The 26,226-nt window shown below is 41.6% G+C and overlaps 1 protein-coding gene across 1 annotated transcript in view; it reads left to right on the top strand.

Annotated features, from left to right (window-relative positions):
- The window catches only part of ube3d (ubiquitin protein ligase E3D), a 185,576-nt gene that overhangs the window by 35,645 nt on the left and 123,705 nt on the right, over nt 1–26,226 (top strand). Inside the window, exon 8 of the mRNA XM_063040347.1 lies at nt 12,867–13,039. Coding sequence (XP_062896417.1) covers nt 12,867–13,039 — 173 coding nt within the window. The remainder of the gene's footprint in view (nt 1–12,866; nt 13,040–26,226) is intronic.

Raw genomic sequence — 26,226 nt, 5'->3', positions numbered from 1 at the left:
GAGCACGTGTTCACTCTCTACCAGCAATTATCTAGTGTTATTCTATGCATTTTGAATTCTTGATGCATATTTATGAATTTGTGGTTCATATGAATAAGGTCAGATACACTGGATATTTTTGTTGAAACAATACTTCTATTCTTACAATTGTGATATCAAGTTGATAAGTGTAGATGCCACAGGGTATGAAAGTTAAAGTTGGGTATGGTTGTTCAAAACTGGATGCAGTAAATGGAAGCATGTTTTTACTGGACATCTTATCACAGGATAATTACTGCCTGTAACGCGCTGGCGTTTATGGCAGCACTGAAGGTCATCTATCTCTGGCCGTGTTCAGGGCTTCCTTCATCGTATCAGTAGCTTCCTCTCAGTTTTCATTACTATCAGCCATGCAAGTCCTGTGTGGAGGCTCAGGAACAGCATTGCACTCAGATGTAGAAGGATCCTTCATTGCAATTTCCATACCGATTTTGTTTTACCAGTCAGGGTTGTTAGCCCTGGGCTGAATCCCCAGAGCTGGAGGACTGGTGGACCACTCGGTCTCTCCCCTACTCTTTGACCTATTTGGCATGGGTGACCCCACCAAGAGCCAGAGCATAAAGCCCTGACTCCAAACAAAATAGCTCTCTGGGTCATTGAGGTATGCAAGCCTCCAAATCACAACAGGGTTGTGGTCCTCTTGGAGTTTATCAACAGATAGAGGGAATAAATTAACCCTTTTTTTAACCGTGGATCTGGAGATGTTTGAAGCTTTATTTTTAACAAAGGTGCAGAAGCAGCAGTGGAAACTAAGATCATTATAGTTCTCGCAGATGGCTGGATAAGTATTGTGGGAAAATAAAACACAGTAAATGTGGGAATGCATCTAAGTAGATGGGCAAGCTGGCTTTGTTTGAGATGGATGGCTTCCTTCTGCACAGTATGGTTAGATAAATGCTTGACAGGTGATTTAAATCCTTGAAGTGGTAGTGTTGGCTGGGATGAATCTTAGAATGAGACTTAGAGAAAAATCTTTTGTTAACTACAACATGGTCCAACTGGCTGTTGTAAATGGAAAGTCACTTGATCCAGTGGGTCAAACAAGCGGTTAAAGACAACCTAACATTTTGCCCCTGACAACACACATCAAAGTTGCTGGTGAACGCAGCAGGCCAGGCAGCATCTCTAGGAAGAGGTACAGTTGACATTTCAGGCCGAGACCCTTCGACAGGACTAACTGAAAGAAGAGCTAGTAAGAGATTTGAAAGTGGGAGGGGGAGGGGGAGATCGAAGATGATAGGAGAAGACAGGAGGGGGAGGGATAGAGCCAAGAGCTGGACAGTTGATTGGCAAAAGGGATATGAGAGGATCATGGGACAGGAGGCCCAGGGAGAAAGAAAAGGGGGAGGGGGGAAAACCCAGAGGATGGGCAAGGGGTATAGTGAGAGGGACAGAGGAAGAAAAAGGAGAGAGAGAAAGAATGTGTGTATATAAATAAATAACGGATGGGTTACAAGGGGGAGGTTGGGCATTAGCGGAAGTTAGAGAATTCAATGTTCATGCCATCAGGTTGGAGGCTACCCAGACGGAATATAAGGTGTTGTTCCTCCAACCTGAGTGTGGCTTCATCTTTACAGTAGAGGAGGCCGTGAATAGACATATCAGAATAGGAATGGGACGTGGAATTAAAATGTGTGGCCACTGGGAGATCCTGCTTTCTCTGGCAGACAGAGCGTAGGTGTTCAGCGAAACGATCTCCCAGTCTGCGTCGGGTCTTGCCAATATATTTTGTCCCTGAGCTGGCTCCAGGAGAATTCAGTGGCGTGAAATGCGTATTACAGAACAGGTCTTGCAAAACAAAAGACCGTTCCTATACTATTGTTATAGTGTATGCAAAAGGCATCAAGTGGGATTCTGTGCATGCTATTGGTGGATCAGCAGAGCGGCAAGGGTAGGATCAGTGGTTGGAGAGAGAGAGTTATTTGGGAATGTAAGAAAATAAGGTTTATTTGGAAGCCTGTATAATGTGCTGGGGTTGGAGCTGCTGCTGATCAGTTTGGCATGAGAATACTGCATGGGTGGGGTGAGGAGCCGAGTGATTGTTGCATAGGTCAGCAGATCACTGGGTGGTTCTGATTGGCCTTTATTATTAGACAATGACAGGCAGTGAGTGTTGTAGGGTCACTAGGTTAAAACAGGTCAGTATGTTCATAATATACTCCTTGATTGTACGTGTGTGACTGCCGATGAACCCACTTCCAAGGAATGGTTTAGTAAGTATTTTGCAGAACACATTAGAAATATTTAGAAGGAAGAGGAATTTGCATTATGCTGGGTGATGGATTGGCCACATAGGCCCATCTTCTCACCATATTCCTCAGCTCCTTCGCCTTATCAACTCACTAATTGCCTCATCAATCTATTAGTATGACTCACCTCATGACTAGTTGTGGTAAATTATTCAAAATCCCAGATGATCTGGTAGAAAATTTCCACTTGGCTTCCCCTCTTCCACATGAGTTTCAGTTTTTTTTTCTGAATGGTGACCTCTTTATATTCACAATATTGCCTGAATGAGCACTTCACTGACTTTGTGAACTCTTCACATTTGTTTTCATTAAGTACAGTTTAATATTTAATAGGGCTTGGAGCTACTCGGGCTATACTGTTATTGTCTTTCTCCTTATTGAAGCCTTCCTTTTAACTAAAGCCATTTGCTTGTGCTGGTAATTTTACTATTTTGACACTGCTCTCTGACCATGTCTGAATTCTCATTGGAAACACTTTTGATATGCTCTTGTTGGATCAGTAATCTATACACACCGGCTGGTTCTGGGCTATTGAGTAGATTGCTTCGTTCTGCTCATGCATTTCATATTGTTAAGAAAAACACATTGGCCAAATGAACCTAGTTATGTGCAGAAGCAATGCATTTCTGTCAGAGGAGTATCATCTTAAAAATAAAGGGCTGTCAATAATTCTGTTGCAGAAAGATCCTTCTCAGAAACATTTGTCACAATACTCCAGAGCAGTATAATCATACTGGCCCAGTTCTTTGTAGAGCAGTCGCAAATGGGTAGCAGCACTGAAAAGGAAGGAAAATTTATACTGATCTTTCAAAATTACAGATGTATGAATGTGGATAGAGGCAAATGCTGGTGGCATGCCATGCTGTATAATATTTTGTGAACCAGAGGATTTCCATTAATCTACTAATTTGGGGACCGGAGTTACTAATGTTCATATTTGGATTAACAATAATGAAATTTTACATGGTTATGCACAATATGATGAATATTGTTAGAAACATTCCTGGAACTTTTGATTAGGTTTGTCTGCTATGATGCTACCTTTTGATTAAAACATTCTAGACTTGGTTTATCAGATTTTCTTTACTTAGAAAAGGCTGGGTAAGATGATGGAAAAAAAAGTCTCAGTGGATTTGCGACTGGCCACCATAGGTCCAACCTGAGTTTACAGAAATTAAAGGGGAGTGTGCAGGCATTATGGGAAACATCTCCTTTTATTAATGGTGACTGTGCAGTCAGGGTAAATGTCAAAAATGTCAAGTGGAAGCTTGGGCAGTTGCAGCAAAAAGAATGAGGAAATGTTGTTGGGCAAATCTCTCTGTTTCTCATTCCCCTTGTGAATAGGCTGAGCTGCATCTTCAGCCCTCATTATACTGATCTGAAAACACTCCAGCTTCAGGGGCGAAGGAGTGTGTAGCAGTGGGTTAGACAAGTCAACAACAGCACTAGTGTGCAAGGTCATCTTGTCACACTGTGAAGTGTCATGCAATAAACTCAGCTTCTCTCATGCACTCTCACGCCCTCGCTCGAGCCCCCCCCGCTCTCACTCGTGTTCCCCTCCCCAGCTCTTGCCTTCCCCCCCCCACCCCCAATCGCCGCCCTCTCTCTCTCACACACACTTTAAGGACAATCTTTTGCACTGGCATACCATTAGTATCAATATCCCTAGTTTTAGTCAAGCCAGCAACCTGCAGTAATTGCACGTGGATGTAATTTTCACCTCAGTATTATTTTTTATTTACTTTATTATTCTATTCACCTTTTCAGAATGATATTTTTGCACATCTCAGCAGTGCAGATCTTAACAATAGTGATAATAGCCATAACAAACAATGAAAGACTGCACCAACTTGAAAGTTGCTTGGTGAACGCCCAAGTTGGTGTGGTCTTTCATTGATTCTGTGATGGTTGTTCTATGGATTTATTGAGTATGCCTGCAAGGCAATGAATCTGGGTTATATATGGTGACATATATGTACTTACATAATAAATTTACTTGAACTTCAAACTTTTCAGAATGATGCTTTTGTATATCTTAGCAGCACAGACCTTCTAATTGAGGTATTGAATGAGGAATTAAGAATAAATTAAACTGTAAGTATTGTTGTAAAACAAGATTGTGGTTTTACAGTAAATCAATGTTACTGCCTGCAGTTATGGATCTCCTCTGGAATTGTTCTGATTAAGCAGTTGTCTCTTCCAGGGAGTTCGTATTTGATATACAGTGTACCTTGCTGAGTAAGGAGGTGTTCTGGACAGTTTGTGAAGCCTGGAGTTGAACTTGTGGGCAGGGGGACTTTGTTTTGGGAGTATTATTTTCATTTTGTAAATACAGGTTGTATAGGGAATGCAGTGGAATTTAAAATGAACAACTAAATTTTTAGAAAAGCATTTATGAATTAATGCATAACATTGAGAAACATCTGTTACCAAAGTTGAAAATAGATTGTTAGGCTGACGTAGCACCCAATAGTACCTTAAGCTGAAAGTGAGTTGTATGATCAGGTCTAGTTCAAGCTTCACTAAATTAAGGGAGGTAACTCCCAATTTGGGACTTGATTTCCAGAGTAATGGCTGCCTAGAAGAACACTGAAAAATAAAGCGAAAGGATAGCATGTACACATAAAGTCAGTGTATTTAGACATTGCTTTCTCAACAAACAAAACAAGGGGAAAAACTGACTCATTTAAACAATGAATTATTTTTGGAAACTTTTTTATTTAAAATTAATGAACCTGATAATGCAGTTAGGAGATTATTGGCGGTGGGCTGGAAGTGCTGCATTACTTGTTGGTAGAATCTTGATTGTGGACAATTAGCTCTGATTTTCAATGTAAAGAGTGGCAGTAAGGCTGCTTTTGATATTATTAAATTCAACAAGGGAAATGACTTTGAGCTCAGTTATGTGAGCTGACGTTAGGCTTCTGAGGCAAAATATGAACTATGCAAGTAAATAATATTAATATAAGCCTTTGTTTGCCTTTACTCTTGCATCATTATAACTTTTATTAGCCTCCGTGAGGAACCAAGATGAATGCTGAAGAGAATTCAGGCAAAATATATTAAGTGATTTTTTTTTAAATTGCTGTTTTATATGAATTGCTTGTCTCAGCGTATTTTAAAATTGCAGCTAAGCAGTGAGTGCATTTATTTTCGCGCTGATTAGGTTATTGGTTATTTTTGCTGCTATTTATCGGGTTGCGGTCACATCTGATTTGACAGTCAGTTATATCAGTTAATCAGCTTCTCTTAGCCCATGGGCTTTATTTCCTATGAAGCATTTGGTATTCATATGTGAGTTGTTTTCATGGACAAATATTTTAGACATTGGTGGGTCAGGGGAATTCTTATTGAAGACTTTTGAACCAGGAGATGAGTTCTCTCTTCTTACTCATTTCTTGTACCCAAGTATGTTTCTTTCATTCTGATGTGATGCTCTGGACTTGGGATAGTTTCTTATCAATCTTTTGCTTGATATTTTATTCCTCCTTATGCCCAATTATGTGGAAACCTTGATTGGTTCCCACTTATTTTTATTATTCATCTTCTATTTTTAATCTGGCCTTGTATCCCACCAGCCATTTCCTGACTAAGAACTGGTGAAGGAATCTTTTCAATAAAAAACAGAAAATACTGGAAACACTGAGTAGTTCAGGCAGTATTTGTGAAACTCTATATATTGCTTTCGGTTGGAAGCCCTTTGTCAGAGCTGGGAAAGATTAAATAATGACAGGAAGTTTCTTTGCCTGAGGAGGCCCACAGGACTCACGGTTTGACTGTGTAGAATCCTTCCTTGTGAGGATCCACCCTCCTCTAGCTTGGGGTCTCCAGCAAGTTGTAACACCCAGACAGAAATTTGTCCGACTGGTAATTCTGCAGTGTTTGCTCATCATGCTAGTGTGATCGGTGAAGCACCAAAAATCACATTGAAGAACCTCAAACAAGAGAAAATCTGCAGATGCTGGAAATCCGAGCAACACACACAAAATGCTGGAGGAATCGAGCAGGCCTGGCAGCATCCAGGAAAATAGTACAGTCAACGTTTCGGGCTGAAACTCTGTCGATTGTACTGTTTTCCTAGATGCTGCCTGGCCTGCTGAGTTCCTCCAGCGTTTTGTCTGTGTTACATTGAAGAACCAGTACGTTGCGTGTGTTTGAGAATTCAGCTGTAAAAATCTGAGGCTGATGACTGTGGAAAGCTTTTTATTTGATCTTATTAATATATAACCCTATATGTAGAATTTGACATTTAAAAGTTAGAGAATCAGTAAGGAAACATTGCCAATTAATAGTGATGTGAGTCATAACATTTATTAAGTGTGACTAAATTGTTAGTTCATAAAATCTGCTGGTAGATATGTATGTTTGCAAATCTTGTCAAGCACTTCAGACATAGCTCACTGCTTGGTTTAAAACTCAATCAATCCTGAATATAAGATCTTTGAGTAGTTTTACTCCCCCTTACAACTGCATTTTGTTTTGCTATCCAATGCCTACTTGTGTTACTTTTGTATTTTGTAATCTGGATTATGATGGAAGATGGAGTTTTTGCCCATCCTGTAAAGACAGCAAAGAACTGACTATCATGGCTAACCCTGCTGAGTGGCTTGGACTCTTCTTGAGGAAAAGGTCATTTGTTCAGTGATCTTGGGTCTGTCTAGGCAGGACATTGGAGAGGGCTGACAGTTTCATTTCTCCAATGGGTGCTGGTGAACTGCTTGTCTTTAAAATAGTTACTGTTTACTTTTTTCTCTAATGCTCTCCCACCAAAGGGTACAATTCGCATTGAGATTTAAATTCATAACTTCATTTTATGCGATTTCCCATCATCGCCTTTGCTTCCTAAATTTGGTCACTGGTGTCAGGGAGGATTGGGAGTAGGGTGGACTGATTAAAACTGAGGCATGTTAGTTTGCAGAGTGGTTTTAGTGCAATAGAAATTCAACTTGATGCTGATTTTTAGTGACAAGCATGGAAACTGGAATCTGTAACACACTGTCCAGGTAGTATGTGGATTCTTGCCACTTTCTGATTGGCATGTGGGTACTGTTGGCAGTGCCCATGGTGCTGACTCTTTAAGTTCATACAATGCTCATTCCACATTGCCCTGAGGAAGATATCCCACAAGACACAGGAGCAGAGTTAGTCTATTTTGCCTATCAAGTCGAGTCTGCTCCATCATTCGATCATGGCTGATACTTTTTTTTTCTCCTCCTCAACCCTACTCCCTGGCTTCTCTCCATAACCTTTGATGCCGCGGCCAATCAAGAACCTATCGATCTCTACCTTAACTACACCCAACAACCTGGCCTCCACAACTGCCTGGGGTAACAAATTCCACAAATTCACCACTGTCTGGTGAAAGAAATTTCTCTGCATCTGTGTTTTAAATGGATGCCCCTCTATCCTGAGGCTGTGCCCTCTTGTCCTAGACTCCACAATCATAGGAAGCATCCTTTCCATATCTGCTCTGTCCCGACCTTTCAACCTTAGAAAGGTTTCAGTGAAATCCACCCCCCACCCCAAAACTTCTAAATTCTAGTGAATACAAGCCCGCAGCCATTAAACATTCATCATATAATAACCCTTTCATTCCCGGATCATCCCTTAACTTCCTCTGAAGCCTCACCAATGCCAGCACATCTTTCTTAGATAAGGTGCCCAAAATTGTTCACAATACTCAAGGTGAGGCCTCACCAGTGCCTTGTAAAGTGGCATCACATCCCTGCTCTTATATTTTAGACCTCTTGAAATGAATGCTAACGTTGCATTTGCCTTCCTCACCACTGACTCAATCTGCAAGTTAACCTTTAGGGCATTCTGCACAAGGACTCCCAAGTCCCTTTGCAGCTCAGATTTTTAGATTTTCTCCCCGCTTAGAAAATAGTCTGTGCATTTATTTCTTCTACCAAAATGCATGATCATGCATTTTCCAACATTGTATTTCATTTGCTATTTTCTTGCCCATTCTTCTAATCTGCCTAGGTACTTTTGCAGCCTACCTGTTTCCTCAACACTACCGGCCCCTCCACCAGTCTTCATATTGTATGCAAACTTGGCAACAAAGCCATCTATTCCATTATCTAAATCATTGATATACAGCATAAAAGAAGTGGTCCCAACACCAACCCCTATGGAACACCATTAGTCACTGGCAGCCAACCAGAAAAGGATCCTTTTATTTCCATTTGCTGCCTCATATCAATCAGCCAATGCTCTTACCATGCCAGTGACTTTCCTGTAATACCATTGGCTCTTAACTTGATAAGCAGCCTCGTGTGTGGCATCTTGTCAATGGTCTTCTGAAAGTTTAAATGTACAATATCCACTGCATCCCCTTTATCTATCCTACTTGTAATCTCAAAGAATTCCACCAGGTTTGTCAGGCAAGATTCTCCCTGAAGGAAACCATGTTGAATTTGTCTTGTCTTGTCCTGTGTCACCAAGTACCCCATAACCTCGTCCTTAACAATTGGTTCCAACATCTTCCCAACCAACTGAGGTCAGGCTAACTGGTCTGTAATTTCCTTTCTGCTGCCTTCTACCTTTCTTAAAGAGTGGAATGACATTTTGAATTTTTCATTCCTCCGGAACCATGCCAGAGTCCAATGATTTTTGAAAGATCATTGCTAATGCCTCCACAATCTCTACCGCTACCTCTTTCAGAACCCTAGGTGCAGTTCATCTGGTCTAAGTGACTTATGTACCTTTAGATCTTTCAGCTTTTTAAGCACCTTCTCCCTTGTGATAGTAACTGTACTCACTTCTCTTCCCTCGCACCCTTCAACACCTGGAACATTGCTAGTGATAGTGAACTGCCTTGAGTTGTTCTATTTCTACAACTGAAGGTATTCCTATGGTGCTGTTGTACTGACTTGCTAGTTGAGACCCAATAATGACGAAGGGCAGCAGAATGGTGTGCAACATGGATAGGAAATTGCAATGGTGGTACTCTCGTGAACCTACTTCCATTGTCTTCCTTGTAGTGGAGATTGTAGGTAGAATAGCTACGTAATTGTAGTGAATTTTGTACAGGGTGTGCAGAGCAGCCACAATAGATTTGGGAATAAATGTTTAGGGTGTAGATGAAATGTGAATCAAGAGGTCTACTTTGTTGTGGAGTGTTGTTGGAGTTGCACTCATCCAGACAGTTGATGAGTATTCACTCCCTTTCTTCTCTTCCCTTAGTTCTCCACTTCCTTCCTTTTATTGCACTGTGCTGTCCTCGTATCAGATACCTTATTGTTCAGCCCCTTACCTTTTCCATCAGAGCCTTCCCCAATCAGAAGCCCAGGATGAACCATGAGACCTGAAATTTGCTGAGGGTCGGATCAGAGACATTCAAGTCTGGAGACCAAGAATGCTACAAGAGGTGCAAGTATGACTTCTGGAAAAACATCTCACAGGTGAAGTGGAAATTCCAGACCAAACTTGAATCAATGAGGAATGCCTGACTGTAGTAGCAGGGCTTGAATGCTCTTATAAAGATAAATCAAGTGACATGGGAGTCAGCAGGGTTTTGCTTCCTCAATGCCTTCTATAGTCGCTTTGACCATCAGAACCATCGCGACCTCCGCATCTCCCGATGATCCTTTGATCTCAGTATCTGACTCCCACATGTGGGCTGCCTTCAGGAGGGTGAATCCAAGGAAATCCCCCAACCCGGATGGGGTACCTGGCCGTGTACTAAAGACCTGTGCTGACCAACTGGCTGGTGTGTTCACTGAGATCGTCAGCCCCTTACTTTGGCGGTGTGTGCTACCCACCTGCTTCAAGCAGACTTCAATCATAGAGGTGCCCAAGAAGAACATGGTGACCTGCCTCAAAGCCATATTCAAGTTTGCTAATGACAGCACTGTTGTGGGCAGAATCAAAGGTAATGAATCAGCATATAGGAGGGAGACTGAAAATTTGGCTGAGTGGTGTCCTAACAACAACCTCTCACTCAGTGTCAGCAAGGCCAAGTCCATGTGCCAGTCCTCATTGGAGGATCGGAGGTAAAGAGAGTTAGTAATTTGAAATTCCTGGTTGTTACTATTTCAGAGGATCTGTCCTGGACCAAGCACATAAGTATAATTGCAAAGAAAACATGACAGCGCCTCTACTTCCTTAGGAGTCTACGAAGATTTGGCATGACATCTGAAACTTTGACAAACTTGTATAGATATGTAGTGGAGAGTGTATTGACTGGCTGCATCATGACCTGGTATGGAAACACCACTGCCTTTGAAAAGAAAATCCAATAAAAGGTAGTGGATTTGGTTAGCACATCGGGGTAATGCCCTCCCAACCATTGAGCACATCTACATGAGACACTGTCGTAGGAAAGCAGCATTCATCATCAGAGATTCTCGCTTCCCAGGACATGCTCTTTTCTTGCTGCTGCCATCAGGTAGAAGATACAAGAGTCTCAGGGCTTGCAACGCCAGGTTTAAGAACAGTTACTACCCTCAACCATCAGACTCTTGAACAAAGTGGTCAACTACACTCACTTGCCTTCCACTGAGAGGTTCCCAGAACTTTAAGGATTCTTTATCTTGTTATTTCATGTTTTCGTTATTTATTGCTATTTATTTATATTTACGTTTGCACAGTTTGTTGTCTTCTGCACTCCAGTTGATCTTTCAATGATCCTGTTATAGTTACTATTCTATAGATTTGCTGAGTATGCCCACAGGTAAATGAATCTCAGGGTTTTATATAGTGACATATGCGTACTTTGATAATAACATTTTCTTTGAACTTTGGGCTCATAATTGTGGGTCAGCATCCATCTATGCAAATCTCATCTTCCTGTACTTGCTCTGCAGAACAAGTGATTTCACATCATAAATCTGAATGTGATTTTGAGTTTGCTTCAAAGCCTTGTATGTCCAAGCAATTCAAGTTCTTGTCTAGACAATTCTGAAATGCTGCCAGTGGTTCTTCCACCGCATTCAAGCTATGTACTTGCCAGTCTCTGCATAAATAAGTTCCCTGCATAAATTAAATCCTCCCTAAATCTCTTACTCCTTATGTTCTATGTTCTATGTTCTCTAGTTTTACTCAATTATGATATGGTGAATACTTTCCTGCCGTCAGCCTTATCTGTAGCCCTCATAATTTAATATGCCTCAATCATGTCCCCTCTTAACCTGCTCTGCTCCAGGGAATATAGACCTAGCCTATCCTGGCTCTTCTAGTAACTGGAAGCTCCATCCCAGGCAACATCAAGTAGTGATGGTTGGACTTCCTGTTGTTGGAGATTGTAATGTCCAGGCACTTTTGTGACATGAATGTTATCATGTCAGTCCAGGCCTGAGAGTTGGATAGGACTTGCCTCGTGAGATGTGTGTTGCTTCATTTACTAAAGATCTGTGAATTAAGTTAAACATTGTGCAAGCATCATGTAAACACCAGGAAGGTCATTGACAAAGCATCTGAAGATAGTTGGGCCTGGGGAATTACCCTGAGTAACTCCTTCAGTGGTGTTCTGAGTCAGCAATGATCAATTTCCAATAACTAACGCCTTTTCCAATGGTGGCAGGAATCTGAAGAAGCCGAGCTGGTTCAGCTGTTTGTCACTTTTGGCAAACATGTTTGTGAATGCTCCTGCCTTGACCTTAGCACCCATTGACCTGAAACATGTACTCTGTTTGTCTATCCTCAGATACTGCTTGATTAGTGCCTCTGATATTTCCTGTTTTTGTTGCATCTGCCATTTTATTTTTTATTTTCATGAGGCCGATTCCTGGGAAAGGGTTGACTTTTAAGGGAAGGATGAGTAGGTAAGAGTTTATTGGGGGAGGAAACGTAAGACTCTGAGAAGGCTTCATCAAACGGGTGGTAAAGTTAAGTTTCCCCTCATGAGGCAATTTCAAACCAAGGGACATCGGGGGCTGCAGATGCTGAAAATCTGGAGCAATGCACATAGTATCAGGATGAACACAGATTCTGCAAATGTTAGAGATCTAGAGCAATACACCCAAAATTTTGGAGAAACCCAGCAGGTCAGGCAGCATCCATGGAGAGGAATAAACAGTTGATGTTCTGGGCCAAGCCCTTTCATCAGGACTGTAAAGGAAATGGGAAGAAGCCAGAATAAGGAGGTGTGCCAAAGACGAAAGAGTACAAACTGGAAAGTGATGGGTGAGGCGAAGAGTTTGGGAGGACTTTGCTTCACCTATCACCTTCCTGCTTATATTCTTTCCATTCTCCACACCTGCTTATCCTGGCCTTTTTCCCCTTCCTTTCCACACCTGATGAAGGGTCTGTGATACAGTAGGAATATTTAAGGAACTTTTAGATAGGCACATGGGTGAAGGATAAATCCAGGGCTGTGTGGGAGGGAAGGGCTAACTTGATTTTGGAACGGGTTGAAGGGCTGGCACAACATCGTGGGCTGAAGGATCTGTACTGTGTTGTACTGTTGCTGTACATGTTAATACGATGCTTGGCAAGTGGGTTTTCACAATTCAGTCAGTCAGAGCATGACAATATTGAAAAAGCTGTAGAATCTGTAACCACTGTCTTTTATTTACTCCCAGGTGGATTCCGTGTTTGAATGTAACAGATATATTTTTCTTCTTTTGTTTGCAGCTCTGGCTTTTGAATTCGGACACCCTGCTGGTGAGATCACACAACGATCCCATTTGTGATTTTACTGCAGTTGCCAGTACCACTGTGACGAATGAGTCTAAAGTCCGTTTGTGTGAAGCAAACAATGCTGTCAAAGTCCTGTATCACCCCTGCTTGAAAGGAAGAAACAGAATGTAAGTGGTTATCACTGTTTTCAGTATTTCTGTAGGGATTTTATAGCAGACACATGAATATTGAAAACATTCTGAAGAACCCTGTGGAGTGTGATGTTGCTGAGTCAATTCTGTTGCACAAAATCCACAGAAGCATTTTTGTTGGTGCAGTGTGGCCAATTATTAGGCTTTCTGGACTTGCGTGGACTGACTCAGGAGTTCATCCTATTGTTGGAAAAAAGTGTGATGTGGAGGTTGAGCCTGTATTTCAAGCTGTTGAGGGAATTACCACGGGGCTTGGTAAAAATAAAAGATTTCAAGTTACAAAAGTTAAGCCAGGGCACAGTGCTGACTTTCATTATCATCTTTAGTTGCTTTGGGAGGGTAGTGGTGACATTGAGATGCTCATCTTCCAGTTCTCCATTGTTCTGCAGTTGTATGGCACTGCACCTGCCTCCTTCCATTCCTATCCGGGTGTCAGGCCTGCACAGACGGCACCTCCCAGTCTCCACTCAGCTAACAGGAGTCACCTGCCACTCGTTTCCAAATCCTCACCTGCAGCCTGTTCAAACCCAGCTCTCATCCACAATCCTTGTTCACTCTTTCAACTAGCCAGCCTCAACATGTTGCCCCTATCCTTCAGTTACCATGTCACCTTACTGTTACGTATCTGTTCTCTCTTGTTTTGTGGCCCCTCGTGGCTTGTTGTTTTGCGGTTTATTGTTAAAATGATCGCTCAATGTTAACTCATCTCTGCTCTGTGTTTGGGTCAAACCTCTTGTACATTTCTTGACACCAGGCATATGTAACCCGAGGCCCCACGTGGTCTCGTTTCTCTTCTTACTCCTGCCCCAGTAGCTCTTCTGTCTTTGATATAACATGTGTATTAGGAGTGGGCCATTTGGTCCGTTCAATTTGTCCTTCCCTTCAAGAGGTCAAGGCTGATGTGATTATGACCTCAATTCCATAGTTCAATGAATCCATGGAAATTTTTCTTCTGGCTAGTCATGGGTACATTTAAGGCGAACATTGATCGTTTCCTGATCGATCGGTCAGGACATCAGAGGATATGGCGAGAAAGCAGGTATATGGGGTTGAGTGGTATCTGGGATCAGCCATGATGATATGGTGGAGCAGACTTGATGGGCTGAATGGCCTAATTCTGCTCCTATGTCTCATGGCCTTGGGTGGTTTAATGGAAAATTTAGCTTGGTAATTTTACTGTGAAGTTCTCTGGCTTTCTTTGTCGTGTAAAAGGCATTAAATAAGTTCCAACTCATTAGCTGATGACATCATCTCTTTAATCTTCTGATGGAGGAAATCCATTGACGATGCAGATGAGTATGACGGATGATGTGGATGAGTATGAATGATGATGGTGCTAGTGAACATGATTGGAATTGGGTAGGTGGATTGCAGAATGGGGGAGGAGGGAAGGTGATGGGATTGGGAAGTTTATTGTGGTATGTGAAGGTGGATACTTTGTGTTTTGATTTTTCCAAAGTAGGTTTATAACTTGCAACTAAGTTTGCATATTAAAGGAGGATTTTGGCCTAGAAATTCCAGTGTATACCCAATGTTTGTACATACATAGTACAAGGTGCTGGAGAGTGGCACTTGGCTTCATTTCTGCACTGCCTTTATTGTTAGATCTGTCTGAGGTTTCAGCTTCCTTTCTGCAACAGTTCCACGTAGAATAAAATTCCCTGATCTTTCAAGAATGTGTCTGCTTTCATTTTAAATATGTCCAATGATTCAGCCTCTATAACCCTCCTAAGTCAATAATTTCAGAGATTCACCAACTTCTGTGAGATAACTGGCCCCCTGATCTAATTTCAATGTCTCAGCATCTATCTTATTATGCTTCTTTAGAATCTGATATGTTTGAATAAAATTGCTCTTCAATTTATAAAAATGTGGATCTAATATTTTTAGCTGCTGGTGATGGGATGGCCCTCTCATTTCGGGAACTAGCTTTATGAATGTCTTCTGGGCTTAGAAATTAAAGGGAACCAAAGTATAGCAGAGTACTCCAGATGTAATAAGTCTATTTTTAAACTCCAAACCTTAGCATTAAAAGCAAATATACCTGCTAACTTTGTTTTTGAAGCACCTAAATCCCATTGTACTCCGCTCATTTATGGTTTTCCTGCATATTGATAACTTTTTGATTGTCACACACCCATATTAAACTCTATTTTCCAAGTTTTCAGCTGTTCGTTCAACCTGTTCATGTTCTAATGCGGAGTCCAAACGTCCTCATTAAAGTATGCCCAACTGTCCACAAACCTTACATCCCATAACCTTCTGCAAATCATTAAAATAAATATTTGAAGGGCAGCATCTGATCCTTGCTATCCTGGAGTACTTGTTGATATCACCAGCACTATCTAACATTGGCCAAATCCACTCATAGGTTAAGTGAACCAGAATGGTTTTCTCTCCCTGGCCAACATTCCCAACACCGAAGTACTAATCACAATCTATAGATTTCATTGGGAAGGCTAAGTCATCTGTGCCAGAAATTGACCTACTGTTCTCCAAGCACAGATAACTTGGACTTCCCAGTGAGTATAATTAGGATGTCAGCGTTGGGACTGTTGGTACCTCCCAAGAATTTGGGATCCCTGACCCATGTCTGTCCTATTGAAGAAAAACTATTTGGATGGCCCATGTTTTGCAAATACACAAACGCATAATGCCTTGAACTGCTCACCCTCGCTACCTCATTAGCACTTTGTGCCTGTCTGTGATGGAGTCATCAGACCAATAGCCACCTTATTCACATCAGAGCTACCAGAACTGAAAAGGAGTTTTGTCTACCTACGAAGTGAAAAGATGGAAAAAAGATTCCTAAGTTATTTCCGGAAGTCATGTGCAGAGAATATCATGGTGGTGTTCAACACGTTGAAAGGATATTTCATTTGGAAAATAATGATTTTCAGCACCCTCATCTAGAAATATGTAACAATTAAAAGAACATCTAATTTTCTAGAATTTGTGCTTCCACAGGCAAGTGAATGTAAATTCTTAGTGAGGACTGAGACCTGGCAGTCTAGTTCTTGGAATTGTCTGAAGATTGGGTGGAACTTTGAAGTGGAAGGCTAGATGCACAAAATGTGTCCCATTCCATTTTGTCAATTTAGCATGGCTTTGATAGTGTAAACAATTTATGAATCTTTGGTACAGTGAATTAAAGACATTACTTTATGCTTGAATCTTCTTTGTGTGATTAATTACGTAGACATTTTGTACTTGTGACGAGTAGGGTTGCCATTTGCACCACTAAGAGTGCTACAAAATTGGCTACCAATTTTGTCTTTTAATTGTTGGCCTCAGGATTTCCTTGTAAGTGGTATAGTGATCCATGTGGCAGCAATATTTTGGTTTTTTTTGTTTTTTACATAAATTCCACACAGATGATCTTTATTCTATATCTCAAAATTTTAGGCAGTGATTTGTGAATTTTGTAAGGGTGAATTTACATTACCTGAACAACTGTCATGCTGGGTTTGCCTGTAATTTGCAGAGAAACCTATAACTTCCATTTGTCTGCCGTTATCCTTCACTTACCAGATGGCCTTTTCAGTGGTTGATGGTTTAAAAAAAATGCTTTATCACAGAAGATTAAAAAAAACTGAATCCAGCTTGTATGATTTCTGTCACTCTTATCTATTTCTAATTAGATTTGATACCTTTACTGAAGGGCAAAAGTATAAATGCTGGTAAATTCGAAGCGGTAACTAATGCTGCTTCAATTGTTACATAACATTTCTAGGTTAAGTTGCTTTGCCCAGTGAAAGGAAAATTGGGAGCTTCAAACAGGTGTACCATGTCTGATTTCTGTCTTTACCGTCCACTTATCCAGTGCTTTACATGCGGGCAGTGAAGATCACTGTTCAGACATTTTCTTTGAGAGCATTTTTCTTTCAACTATTTTACTGAATTTTCCCAGAAGCAAGCTGGTTAATTGTATTGGACTTCGGACAGAAATAATTGCTCTAGACCAGTTTAGAGGTACAATTGGGTCCCCGATCATTAGAAATTAAATTGTAAAACTACTGAGTTTTGACCAAGCTAATCCTTCAAAGCAAATTATTATTTCAAGCTGCGACCACTTTGAGAAAGAAAAGACTTTAACCTTTCTATTTAACTTCAGAGAAATTCATTTTGTTTTCGTCTCAGCACAAAGAAATTGATGCTGCGCCTTGGGTCATGAAAACTTAAATTTTATTCTTCTTTTCCCTGATGGAGTTTTCTATAACTTGGTACTTGACCTGGTGAAACGTGCTTGAATTACAGAGAGCTAAGATCTATACATAGGACAACAGATGAGACTTTGTGCCCATCTTTGGTGATATGCTGAAGCAAGGCTATATTGTGAAATGTCATGTATAATTTGTGGAATGAAATTCACCCTTTTATATGGAATTTATACAATTTCTGAGAAGATTTAACAAGAATGCCATTGATATCCTAATTAAAGGAAAGTGCTCAATTAATCATTGGAGTTACATCTCTGTTGAATTTACTAGAATTTTCTTTAATTGGGTATGCTTTCTTTCTATGGAGACCACAGCATGTGCTTGTATTAATCCTGTCCTAACTTACTTAATGTGCTACAATATTTAACTCTGTTTAGCACAAATAACAGTGAAATTGTATGTTTATGAGTTGTTTACAAAATTTTAAATATAAGTGTTGGGAAAAAGTGATGTTGCTGGAAGTTAGGTTTTTGAACAGGAGCTATATGTCAGACATTTTCTTTTGTTGATTGTTAAAAGACATCAAGCTAAAGTCACTAATGTTGCTCCTTCACAATTTGGCAGCTATTTATTCCTGCAAATTGGTTATTGTTTGTATGAGAAATGCCTGATGCTTTTAACTAATTTGGACCAATGTTAGTGTACCTGAAATTTGCAATATAAAGTACCATTTTAGATTAACATTTTTCATGTTTAAGTAAAACAAACAAATGTTTAAGTAAAACAAACAAATTACAGGGCAGGGCACATTTTGTAAGTTAGTGTTTCTGGTCAGGAGCCTTTTATCAGAATCTAAACTATCTTGAAAGTTCTCTGTGCACTAATGACGACATCTTTCCAGGCAGAATGACTGAAGATTCTCCAGTGTCTTTGTTATATATGGAAACAATTAGAAACAAGATTTAAGTCATAGTCTGTAGAATGCTTTGTATTTGAGCACTGCTTCCTTCAACATTTTTAGCAGTGTTGTTAAAGTGGTTGTAAAGCCCCTGCTCTCATTTACCTTATATTATGTGGAACTTGTATTATTTTTAAAGAAAATGCTCCAAGCCTTTATGTAATTAAAGCTTCCAATATTTAAATTTTTGGGTGTCATTAAGTTATAGTGCATTACTTATTTCTGGGTTATTTCATATTTCTGGGAATTGAGTGTACTGTACTTGTCACGTTTTGGATTTTCTTCATGCACTCCGAACCTCTGGCAGTGTTCCACGTTGAATTCTTCCAGACTGCATCTCTTGATGCAAAGAGTAATTGCGTACCTTGGATAAAAATAACAAGTGAAAATTAAAGACCTATGGATGCTGGAAATCTAAAATAGTAACAGAAAGTTCTAGAAACCTCAGGATGTCAGACAGCATCTGTGCAAGGAGAAACTGCTTACATTCCCTTTTTGAGGTCCTTTATCGGAACTAGTGAATAGCACCTACTATGAATGGAATTGAATTTCACATACATGAAGAGTACAAATCTTTACGTTACGCCTCCGTCTAAATGTGCAATGTGCAATCATAGTAATTTATAATAAATAGAACAGTCAATGTAACATAGAATACACTCAAATCAGCGTGAGTTCATCAGTCTGATGGCCTGGTGGAAGAAGCTGTCCCAGAGCCTGGTGGTCCTGGCTTTTATGCTGCGGTACCATTTCCCAGATGATAGCAGCTGGAACAGTTTGTGGTTGGGGGTGACTCGGGTCTCCAATGATCCTTCAGGCCCTTTTTACACACCTGTCTTTGTAAATGTCCTGAATAGTGGGAAGTTTACATCTACATAATGTGCTGGACTGTCCGCACCAATCTCTGTAGAGTCCTGCAACTGAGGGAAGTACAGTTCCCTAACCAGGCAGTGATGCAGCCAGTCAGGATGTACCCCTGTAGGAAGTTCTCAAGATTTGGGGGCCCATACTGTAACAAAGCCAAAAATTCTTTGACTTAGATGGCATACCAGCTAACATTTATATCATACCTATTAAATCATAGTAAAATATTTGCACTGTTGTTAAACTAGAGGAAACATGCTGTTCATTAAAGATTTAGATTCAGACATCCCTTTGAGAAGTCAAGGAGCATTCAGTGGAATTTCAGCATGGAAGAAAATTGTCACTGACAAAAAAAACCTGGCAGAGTCATGTTTGAGGAAGCTCTAACCCATGAAATAAGTAGATTTGGATTGGGAGAAGTGTTAAAAGTGTCAGATATATGAATCCTGACCCCAACCTGCTCACTTTGATTTGGTCTTTTTCAGAAAAAGATGCAAGTGACTTCTCAGAAAGCATTTCATCAAAAGGAGAAATTGAAGCAAATTAGTTTTTCTGGCTGGTTGGGGGAAGGGGTCTGGTGGGATGTGCGAAGGGGAAGTGTTGGTGAAATGAATGGAGTTGAAGGGTAATAAATCTCCAAGGTGGGGATAATCTGATCACCCAGCCTACTTAAAGATGTAGCCATGGAAATAGTGGATGTGTTGTCATCTGCCAAAATGCTATAGATGTTGGAACAGTAAACTGGAGTGTGGTAAATGTAAAAAGTGAGAAATAGAAAGCAGGGACAAGAGAAAATCTGCAGATGCTGGAAATCCAAGCAACAGACACAAAATGCTGGAGGAACTCAGCAGATCAGGCAGCATCTATGGAAAAAAAGTACAGTGGACATTTCGGGCCAACACCCTTTGGCAGGACTGAGAAAAGGAAAGCCTGCAGCCCTATTAACCTTGTATCAGAAGTAGGGAAAATGCTGGAGTTTATTATAAATGATTGTGATAAAGGGACACTTAAAATCAAAGGGGTTAAACAAAGTAAACATGGATTTATTAATTGGAGTTTTTATGACATGAACCTGAAGGAGATTCTTGAGGATGTCAACCCTGCAACTTGAGAAGCAACACAATAGAGGTATACAAGATTTTAAGAAGCATAGAGTGAGTGGATGGCCAGAGACTTTGACCCAGAGTGGAATAATACAGTACCAGTGAGCATAATTTTAGGGTGGTTGGGGGAAAGTATACAGAGGTGTCAGAGGTAAGGTTTTCAGACAGAGTAGTGGGTGCATGGAACGTCCTGACATCGCTGGTGGTCGAAGCAGCTACATTAGGAATATTTAAGAAACTCTTAGATGGGCACATGGATGATAGGAAAAAAAGGAGGGCTAAGTAGGAAAGAAGGGTTAGGTTGATCTTAGAGTAGCTTAAAAAGTTGGCACAGTTTCATGGGCCTGTATTGTGCTGTAGTGTTCTATGTTCTAAGCCCATCTTCACAAGAGGTTTGAAGAATGATAGGAGATTTTTAATATATAAAATCCTGTCAGGATGTGACAGGCTGGATTGGGGGTGGGGGTGATATTTTCCTTGACTGTGGTGGTTAGAACTGGGGAACGGTCCTAAGATACATAAGCCTTAAGGTTAAAGCTTTCAGTGAGTGGTGAACCAGGAGAATTTAATACCACAGTCAGCCATCAATCTGACTTGTTAGACATATTTTAAAAAAATTGGGATTTCTAGACACAAAAGACATGAGATATGGGGAGAGAACAGGGTGTTGAGTTACATTAGTCTTGATGGTATTGAATAGCAGAGCAGGCTCAGGCAGAGAAATGGCTTACTGTTGGTGCTGTTTTTCGAAGCCTATGCTTTGTATTCTCCTCTTTTAATGGAGGTGTATGGCGTACCCATTTAACTACCAAACTTCCAGGCTGCTAAAGAAAGAGGAGAATAACTGGATCCAGCAGTAAACTTGAATGTATAAGGTCGAAGTCAGCCTTGCATTTTCTTGCTTGCATTTATGCATAGGATTAGCTTTGTTTACTGCTAATGTGTTGGAATCCTTTCAGTATGTTTTACAGAAAAATGTAATGACAAAATGTTGGCTACAGGGACGAAATTACATTGTCAGAGCTGTTCTTGAAAAGCAGTTGGAGCACAAGAGCAGCTGAAATATTGACACTCAACAACGTCTGGTGTCGTGATTACTCAGTTAGCTGCAAACCTTTAATTTTTCCATTCAAGCGAAACATTAAGTTAAAATAAAACTGTTAGCACTGACAAGGGGAATGATAACAAGAGAATGCAATTTAAAATAATTGACAAAAGAACCGGGGGGAAATGTATGGATTTTTTTGAAGTAATTGTTTGTAGTTTGGAATACATAGAACATTGAATAGTACAGCACATTACAGACCCTTCAGCCCACAATGTTGTGCCGACCCTCAAACCCTGCCTCCCATATAACCCCCCACGTTAAATTCCTCCATATACCTGTCTAGCAGTCTCTTAAACTTCACGAGTGTATCTGCCTCCACCACTGACTCAGGCAGTGCATTCCACGCACCCAACCACTCTCTGAGTAAAAAACCTTCCTGTAGTATCCCCCTTGAACTTCCTACCCCTTACCTTAAAGCCATGTCCTCTATATTGAGCAGTGGTGCCCTGGGGAGGAGGTGCTGGCTATCCACTCCATCTTTTCCTCTTAATATCTTGTACACCTCTATCATGTCTCCTCTCATCCTCCTTCTCTCCAAAGAGTAAAGCCCTAGCTCCCTTAATCTGATCATAATGCATACTCTCTAAACCAGGCAGCATCCTGGTATGTCTCCTCTGTACCCTTTCCAATGCTTCCACATCCTTCCTATAGTGAGGCGACCAGAACTGGACACAGTACTTGAAGTGTGGCTTAACCAGAGTTTTATAGAGCTGCATCATTACCCCGCGACTCTTAAGCTCTATCCCTCGACTTCTGAAAGCTAACACCCCATAAGCTTTCTTAACTACCCTATCTACCTGTGAGGCAACTTTCAGGGATCTGTAGACATGTACCCCCAGATCCCTCTGCTCCTCCACACTACCAAGTATCCTGCCATTTACTTTGTACTCTGCCTTGGAATTTGTCCTTCCAAAGTGTACCACCTCACACTTCGTGTTGAACTCCATCTACCACTTCTCAGCCCACTTCTGCATCCTGTCAATGTCTCTCTGCAATCTTGGACAATCCTGTACACTATCCACAACACCACCAACCTTTGTGTCATCTGCAAACTTGCCAACCCACCCTTCTACCCCCACATCCAGGTCGTTAATAAAAATCACGAAAGTAGAGGTCCCAGAACAGATCCTTGTGGGACACCACGAGTCACAGCCCTCCAGTCTGAATGTACTCCCTCCACCACGACCCTCTGCCTTCTGCAGGCAAGCCAATTCTGAATCCATCTGGCCAAACTTCCCTGGATCTCATGCCTTCTGACTTTATGAATAAGCCTACCGTGTGGAATCTTGTCAAATGCCTTACTAAAATCCATGTAGATCCCATCCACTGCACTACCCTCATCTATATGCCTGGTCACCTCCTCAAGGAACTCTATCAGGCTTGTTAGACACGATCTGCCCTTCACAAAGCCATCCTGACTGTCCCTGATTAGACCATGATTCTCTAAATGCCCAGAGATCCTATCTCTAAGAATCTTTTCCAACAGCTTTCCCAGCACAGACATAAGGCTCACTGGTCTATAATTACCCGGACTATCCCTATTACTTTTATTGAGCAAGCAGATAACATTCGCCTCCCTCCAATCCTCCGGTACCATTCCCGTGGACAACGAGGACATAAAGATCTTAGCCAGAGGCTCAGCAATCTCTTCCCTCGCCTCGTGGAGCAGCCTGGGGAATATTCCGTCAGGCCCCAGGGACTTATCCATCCTAATGTATTTTAATGACTCCAACATCTCCTGTCCCTTACTATCAACATGCTTCAGAACATCAACCTCACTCATATTGTCCTCACCGTCATCAGCTACCCTCTCATTGGTGAATACTGAAGAGAAGTATTCATTGAGGACCTTGCTGACTTCCACAGCCTTCAGGCACATCTTCCCACCTTTATCTCTAAATCGGTCCTATCTTCACACCTGTCATCCCTCTGTTCTTCACATAATTGAAGAATGCCTTGGCGTTTTCCTTTACCCTACTCGCCAAGGCCTTCTCATGCCCCCTTCTTGCTCTTCTCAGCCCCTTCTTAAGCTCCTTTCTTGCTTCCCTATATTCCTCAATAGACCTATCTGATCCTTGCTTCCTAAACCTCATGTATGCTGCCTTCTTCCACCTGACTAGATTTTCCACCTCACTTGTCACCCATGGTTCCTTCACCCTACCATTCTTTATCTTCCTCACCAGGACAAATTTATCCCTAACATCCTGCAAGAGATCTCTAAACACTGACCACATGTCCATAGTACATTTCCCCGCAAAAACATCATCTCAATTCACACCCGCAAGTTCTAGCCTTATAGCCTCATAATTTGCCCTTCCCCAATTAAAAATTTTCCTGTCCTCTCTGATTCTGTTCTTTTCCATGATAATGCTAAAGGCCAGGGAGCGGTGGTCACTGTCCCCCAGATGCTCACCCACTGAGAGATCTATGACCTGACCCGGTTCGTTACCTAGTAAGGGAGAACGAGGCAGTCATAGATGAGAGCTACAGGGAGGTAGTCACACCTAGGCTGTCGGAAGCAGGTCGTTGGGTGACAGTCAGAGCGGGGGAAACGAAGGTGAGTAGACAGGTAGTGTAGAGCACCCCTGTAGCCATTCCCCTGAATAATAAGTTTACCATCCTGGATACTGCTGGCGGGGACAACCGACCGGGTGTGAGCCACGGTGGCAGGGCCTCTGGCACTGAGTCTGACTCTGTGGTGCAGAAGGGTGGGACGGAGAAGAGGAGTGCTGTCGTCATTGGAGACTCTATAATCAGGGGAGCAGACAGGAGATTTTGTGGACGTGAGAAGGACACCCGCGTGGTTTGTTGCCTCCTGGGTGCCAGGATCCGGAATGTCTCTGACCAGGTGCATGACATCCTGGTACGAGAGGGAAAGCAACCAGAAGTCGTGATACATGTTGGTACCAACAAGGAAGAGGGATGAGGTCCTGAAGTGTGAATTTCGGGAACTAGGCCGAAGGCTGAAGAACAGGACCTCAAGGGTGGCATTCTCAGGATTGCTGCCAGTGCTACGTGACAGTGATGGTAAGAATTGGAGGAGATGGCAGTTGAATGCACGGCTGAGGAGTTGGTGCAGGGAGCAGGGTTTTACATTTTTGGATCATTGGGATCTCTTCTGGGGAAGGTGAGACCTGTACAGGTTGGATGGGTTGCACCTGAATTCGAGGGGGAGCAATATCTTTGCAGGTAGGTTCGCTAACATGGTTCGGGAGGGTTTAAACTAATTTGCAAGGAGGATGGGACCCAGAGTGATAGAACAGTGAAAGAAGTGCATGGAATAAAGCCAGATCTAACATATAGAGAGGCTTTGAGGAAAGAGCAGCAGAATAAATGGTGTAAAGACAGTAAGGTAGAAGGGCTAAAGTGTGTGTATCTCAATGCAAGAAGCATCAGGAATAAAGGTGATGAACTGAGAGCTTGGATACATACGTGGAATTATGATGTAGTGGCCATTACAGAGACTTGGCTGGCACCAGGGCAGGAATGGATTCTCAATAGTCCTGGATTTCAGTGCTTTAAAAGGGATAGAAAGGGCGGAAAAAGGGGAGGAGGGGTGTCATTACTGGTCAGGGATACTATTACAGCTACAGAAAGGGTGGGTAATGTAGCAGGATCCTCTTTTGAGTCAGTATGGGTGGAAGTCAGGAATAGGAAGGGAGCGGTTACTCTATTGGGGGTATTCTGTCGGCCCCCTGGTAGCAGCAGAGATACAGAGGAGCAGATTGGGAGGCAGATTTTGGAAAGGTACAAAAATAACAGGGTTGTTATCATGGGTGACTTTAACTTCCCTAATATTGATTGGCACCTGATTAGTTCCAAGGGTTTAGATGGGGCAGAGTTTGTTAAGTGTGTCCAGGATGGATTCCTGTCACAGTATGTTGACAGGCCGACTGGGGGGAATGCCATACTAGATGTAATACACTGTCTGAAAGTGTGGTGGAAGCAGATTCATTATTAACTTCCAGAGGGGAAAGTGTCTACCTACTTAAAAAGGGGAAAAAAATGTGCACAGCCATGGCAAAATGACTTGGGAGTGTTACTGAATTGATGGTTCTTTTAAAGTTGAGGAAGATCAAGAGAGCTACAGATGCTAGAAATATGAAATAAAACACAATATAATACGCTGGTTAAAAGCATATTTTATTGTATTACTGCTGTTATGCTGTTAGATATTTTCTGCAGCTTTTTAAAATAAAATGCAGTGTGTTCTGTTAATTAAGCTTCACAGTCCAGTACTTTGGTTTCTGCTAAGGTAAGCAGTTGTTTGCTCAGCTTAGGAATTTTGTGTCAGCTAATCGAGTTTGTCTTGATGACATTCTGTCCAGTGGGATGCCATGGACCACTTGAGAGAGCTTAGCGGCATCAGATTTCTAGGAGTCAGTGGTTGGTTTTGGTTCTTTGTTGGCAGGTTTTGGAAGAAGCAGGAGGTATGGAAAAGAGCTCGAGGGAAGATGGTCGTCAGACCCTACCGGAAGGAGCGACCCTGTTGTAAGAAGTGCTTTCTGCAAGTGGTTCCGAGGAGGAAGTGCCAATACTTCTGAGATAGCCAGTCTATTCGTAATGGTCTTCAAGGGAAGTTTGAACTGTGGCTGGTGTCTAATACGCAGAACATGGGTTCGCTGCTGTGAGTAATTAAAGCGAAGCACCTGACTACCCAGCAATGAAAGCACCTGACTACCCAGCAATGAGCTCCAGCATTTATGTGCAAATTAGACTGATTTAATTGTAATGGGCCTTTTTTAAAATTAACTAATTGTTAAAGTTGAAATATCTGTAAGCATACTTTAATGCTAGTGTGTTTACTTCCTGTCGAACAATAACTTTGCGTGAGGCAGTATTTATATAGCGTTCACCATAATTTTTGTTCCTTCAACAGAACATTACAACTTCCCTGTTAGATTGAACCGGAATCATAGCGACCATAGACGTGCATTGCTTATTGAAGGTGGCTGCGTCGCCGTTCCCCA

Source organism: Mobula hypostoma, chromosome 2 (genome assembly GCF_963921235.1).
Source record: "Mobula hypostoma chromosome 2, sMobHyp1.1, whole genome shotgun sequence".
Lineage (NCBI taxonomy): Eukaryota > Metazoa > Chordata > Chondrichthyes > Myliobatiformes > Myliobatidae > Mobula > Mobula hypostoma.
The sequence above is the reverse complement of the archived record's forward strand: the minus strand, read 5'-3'. Positions and strand labels throughout refer to the sequence as shown.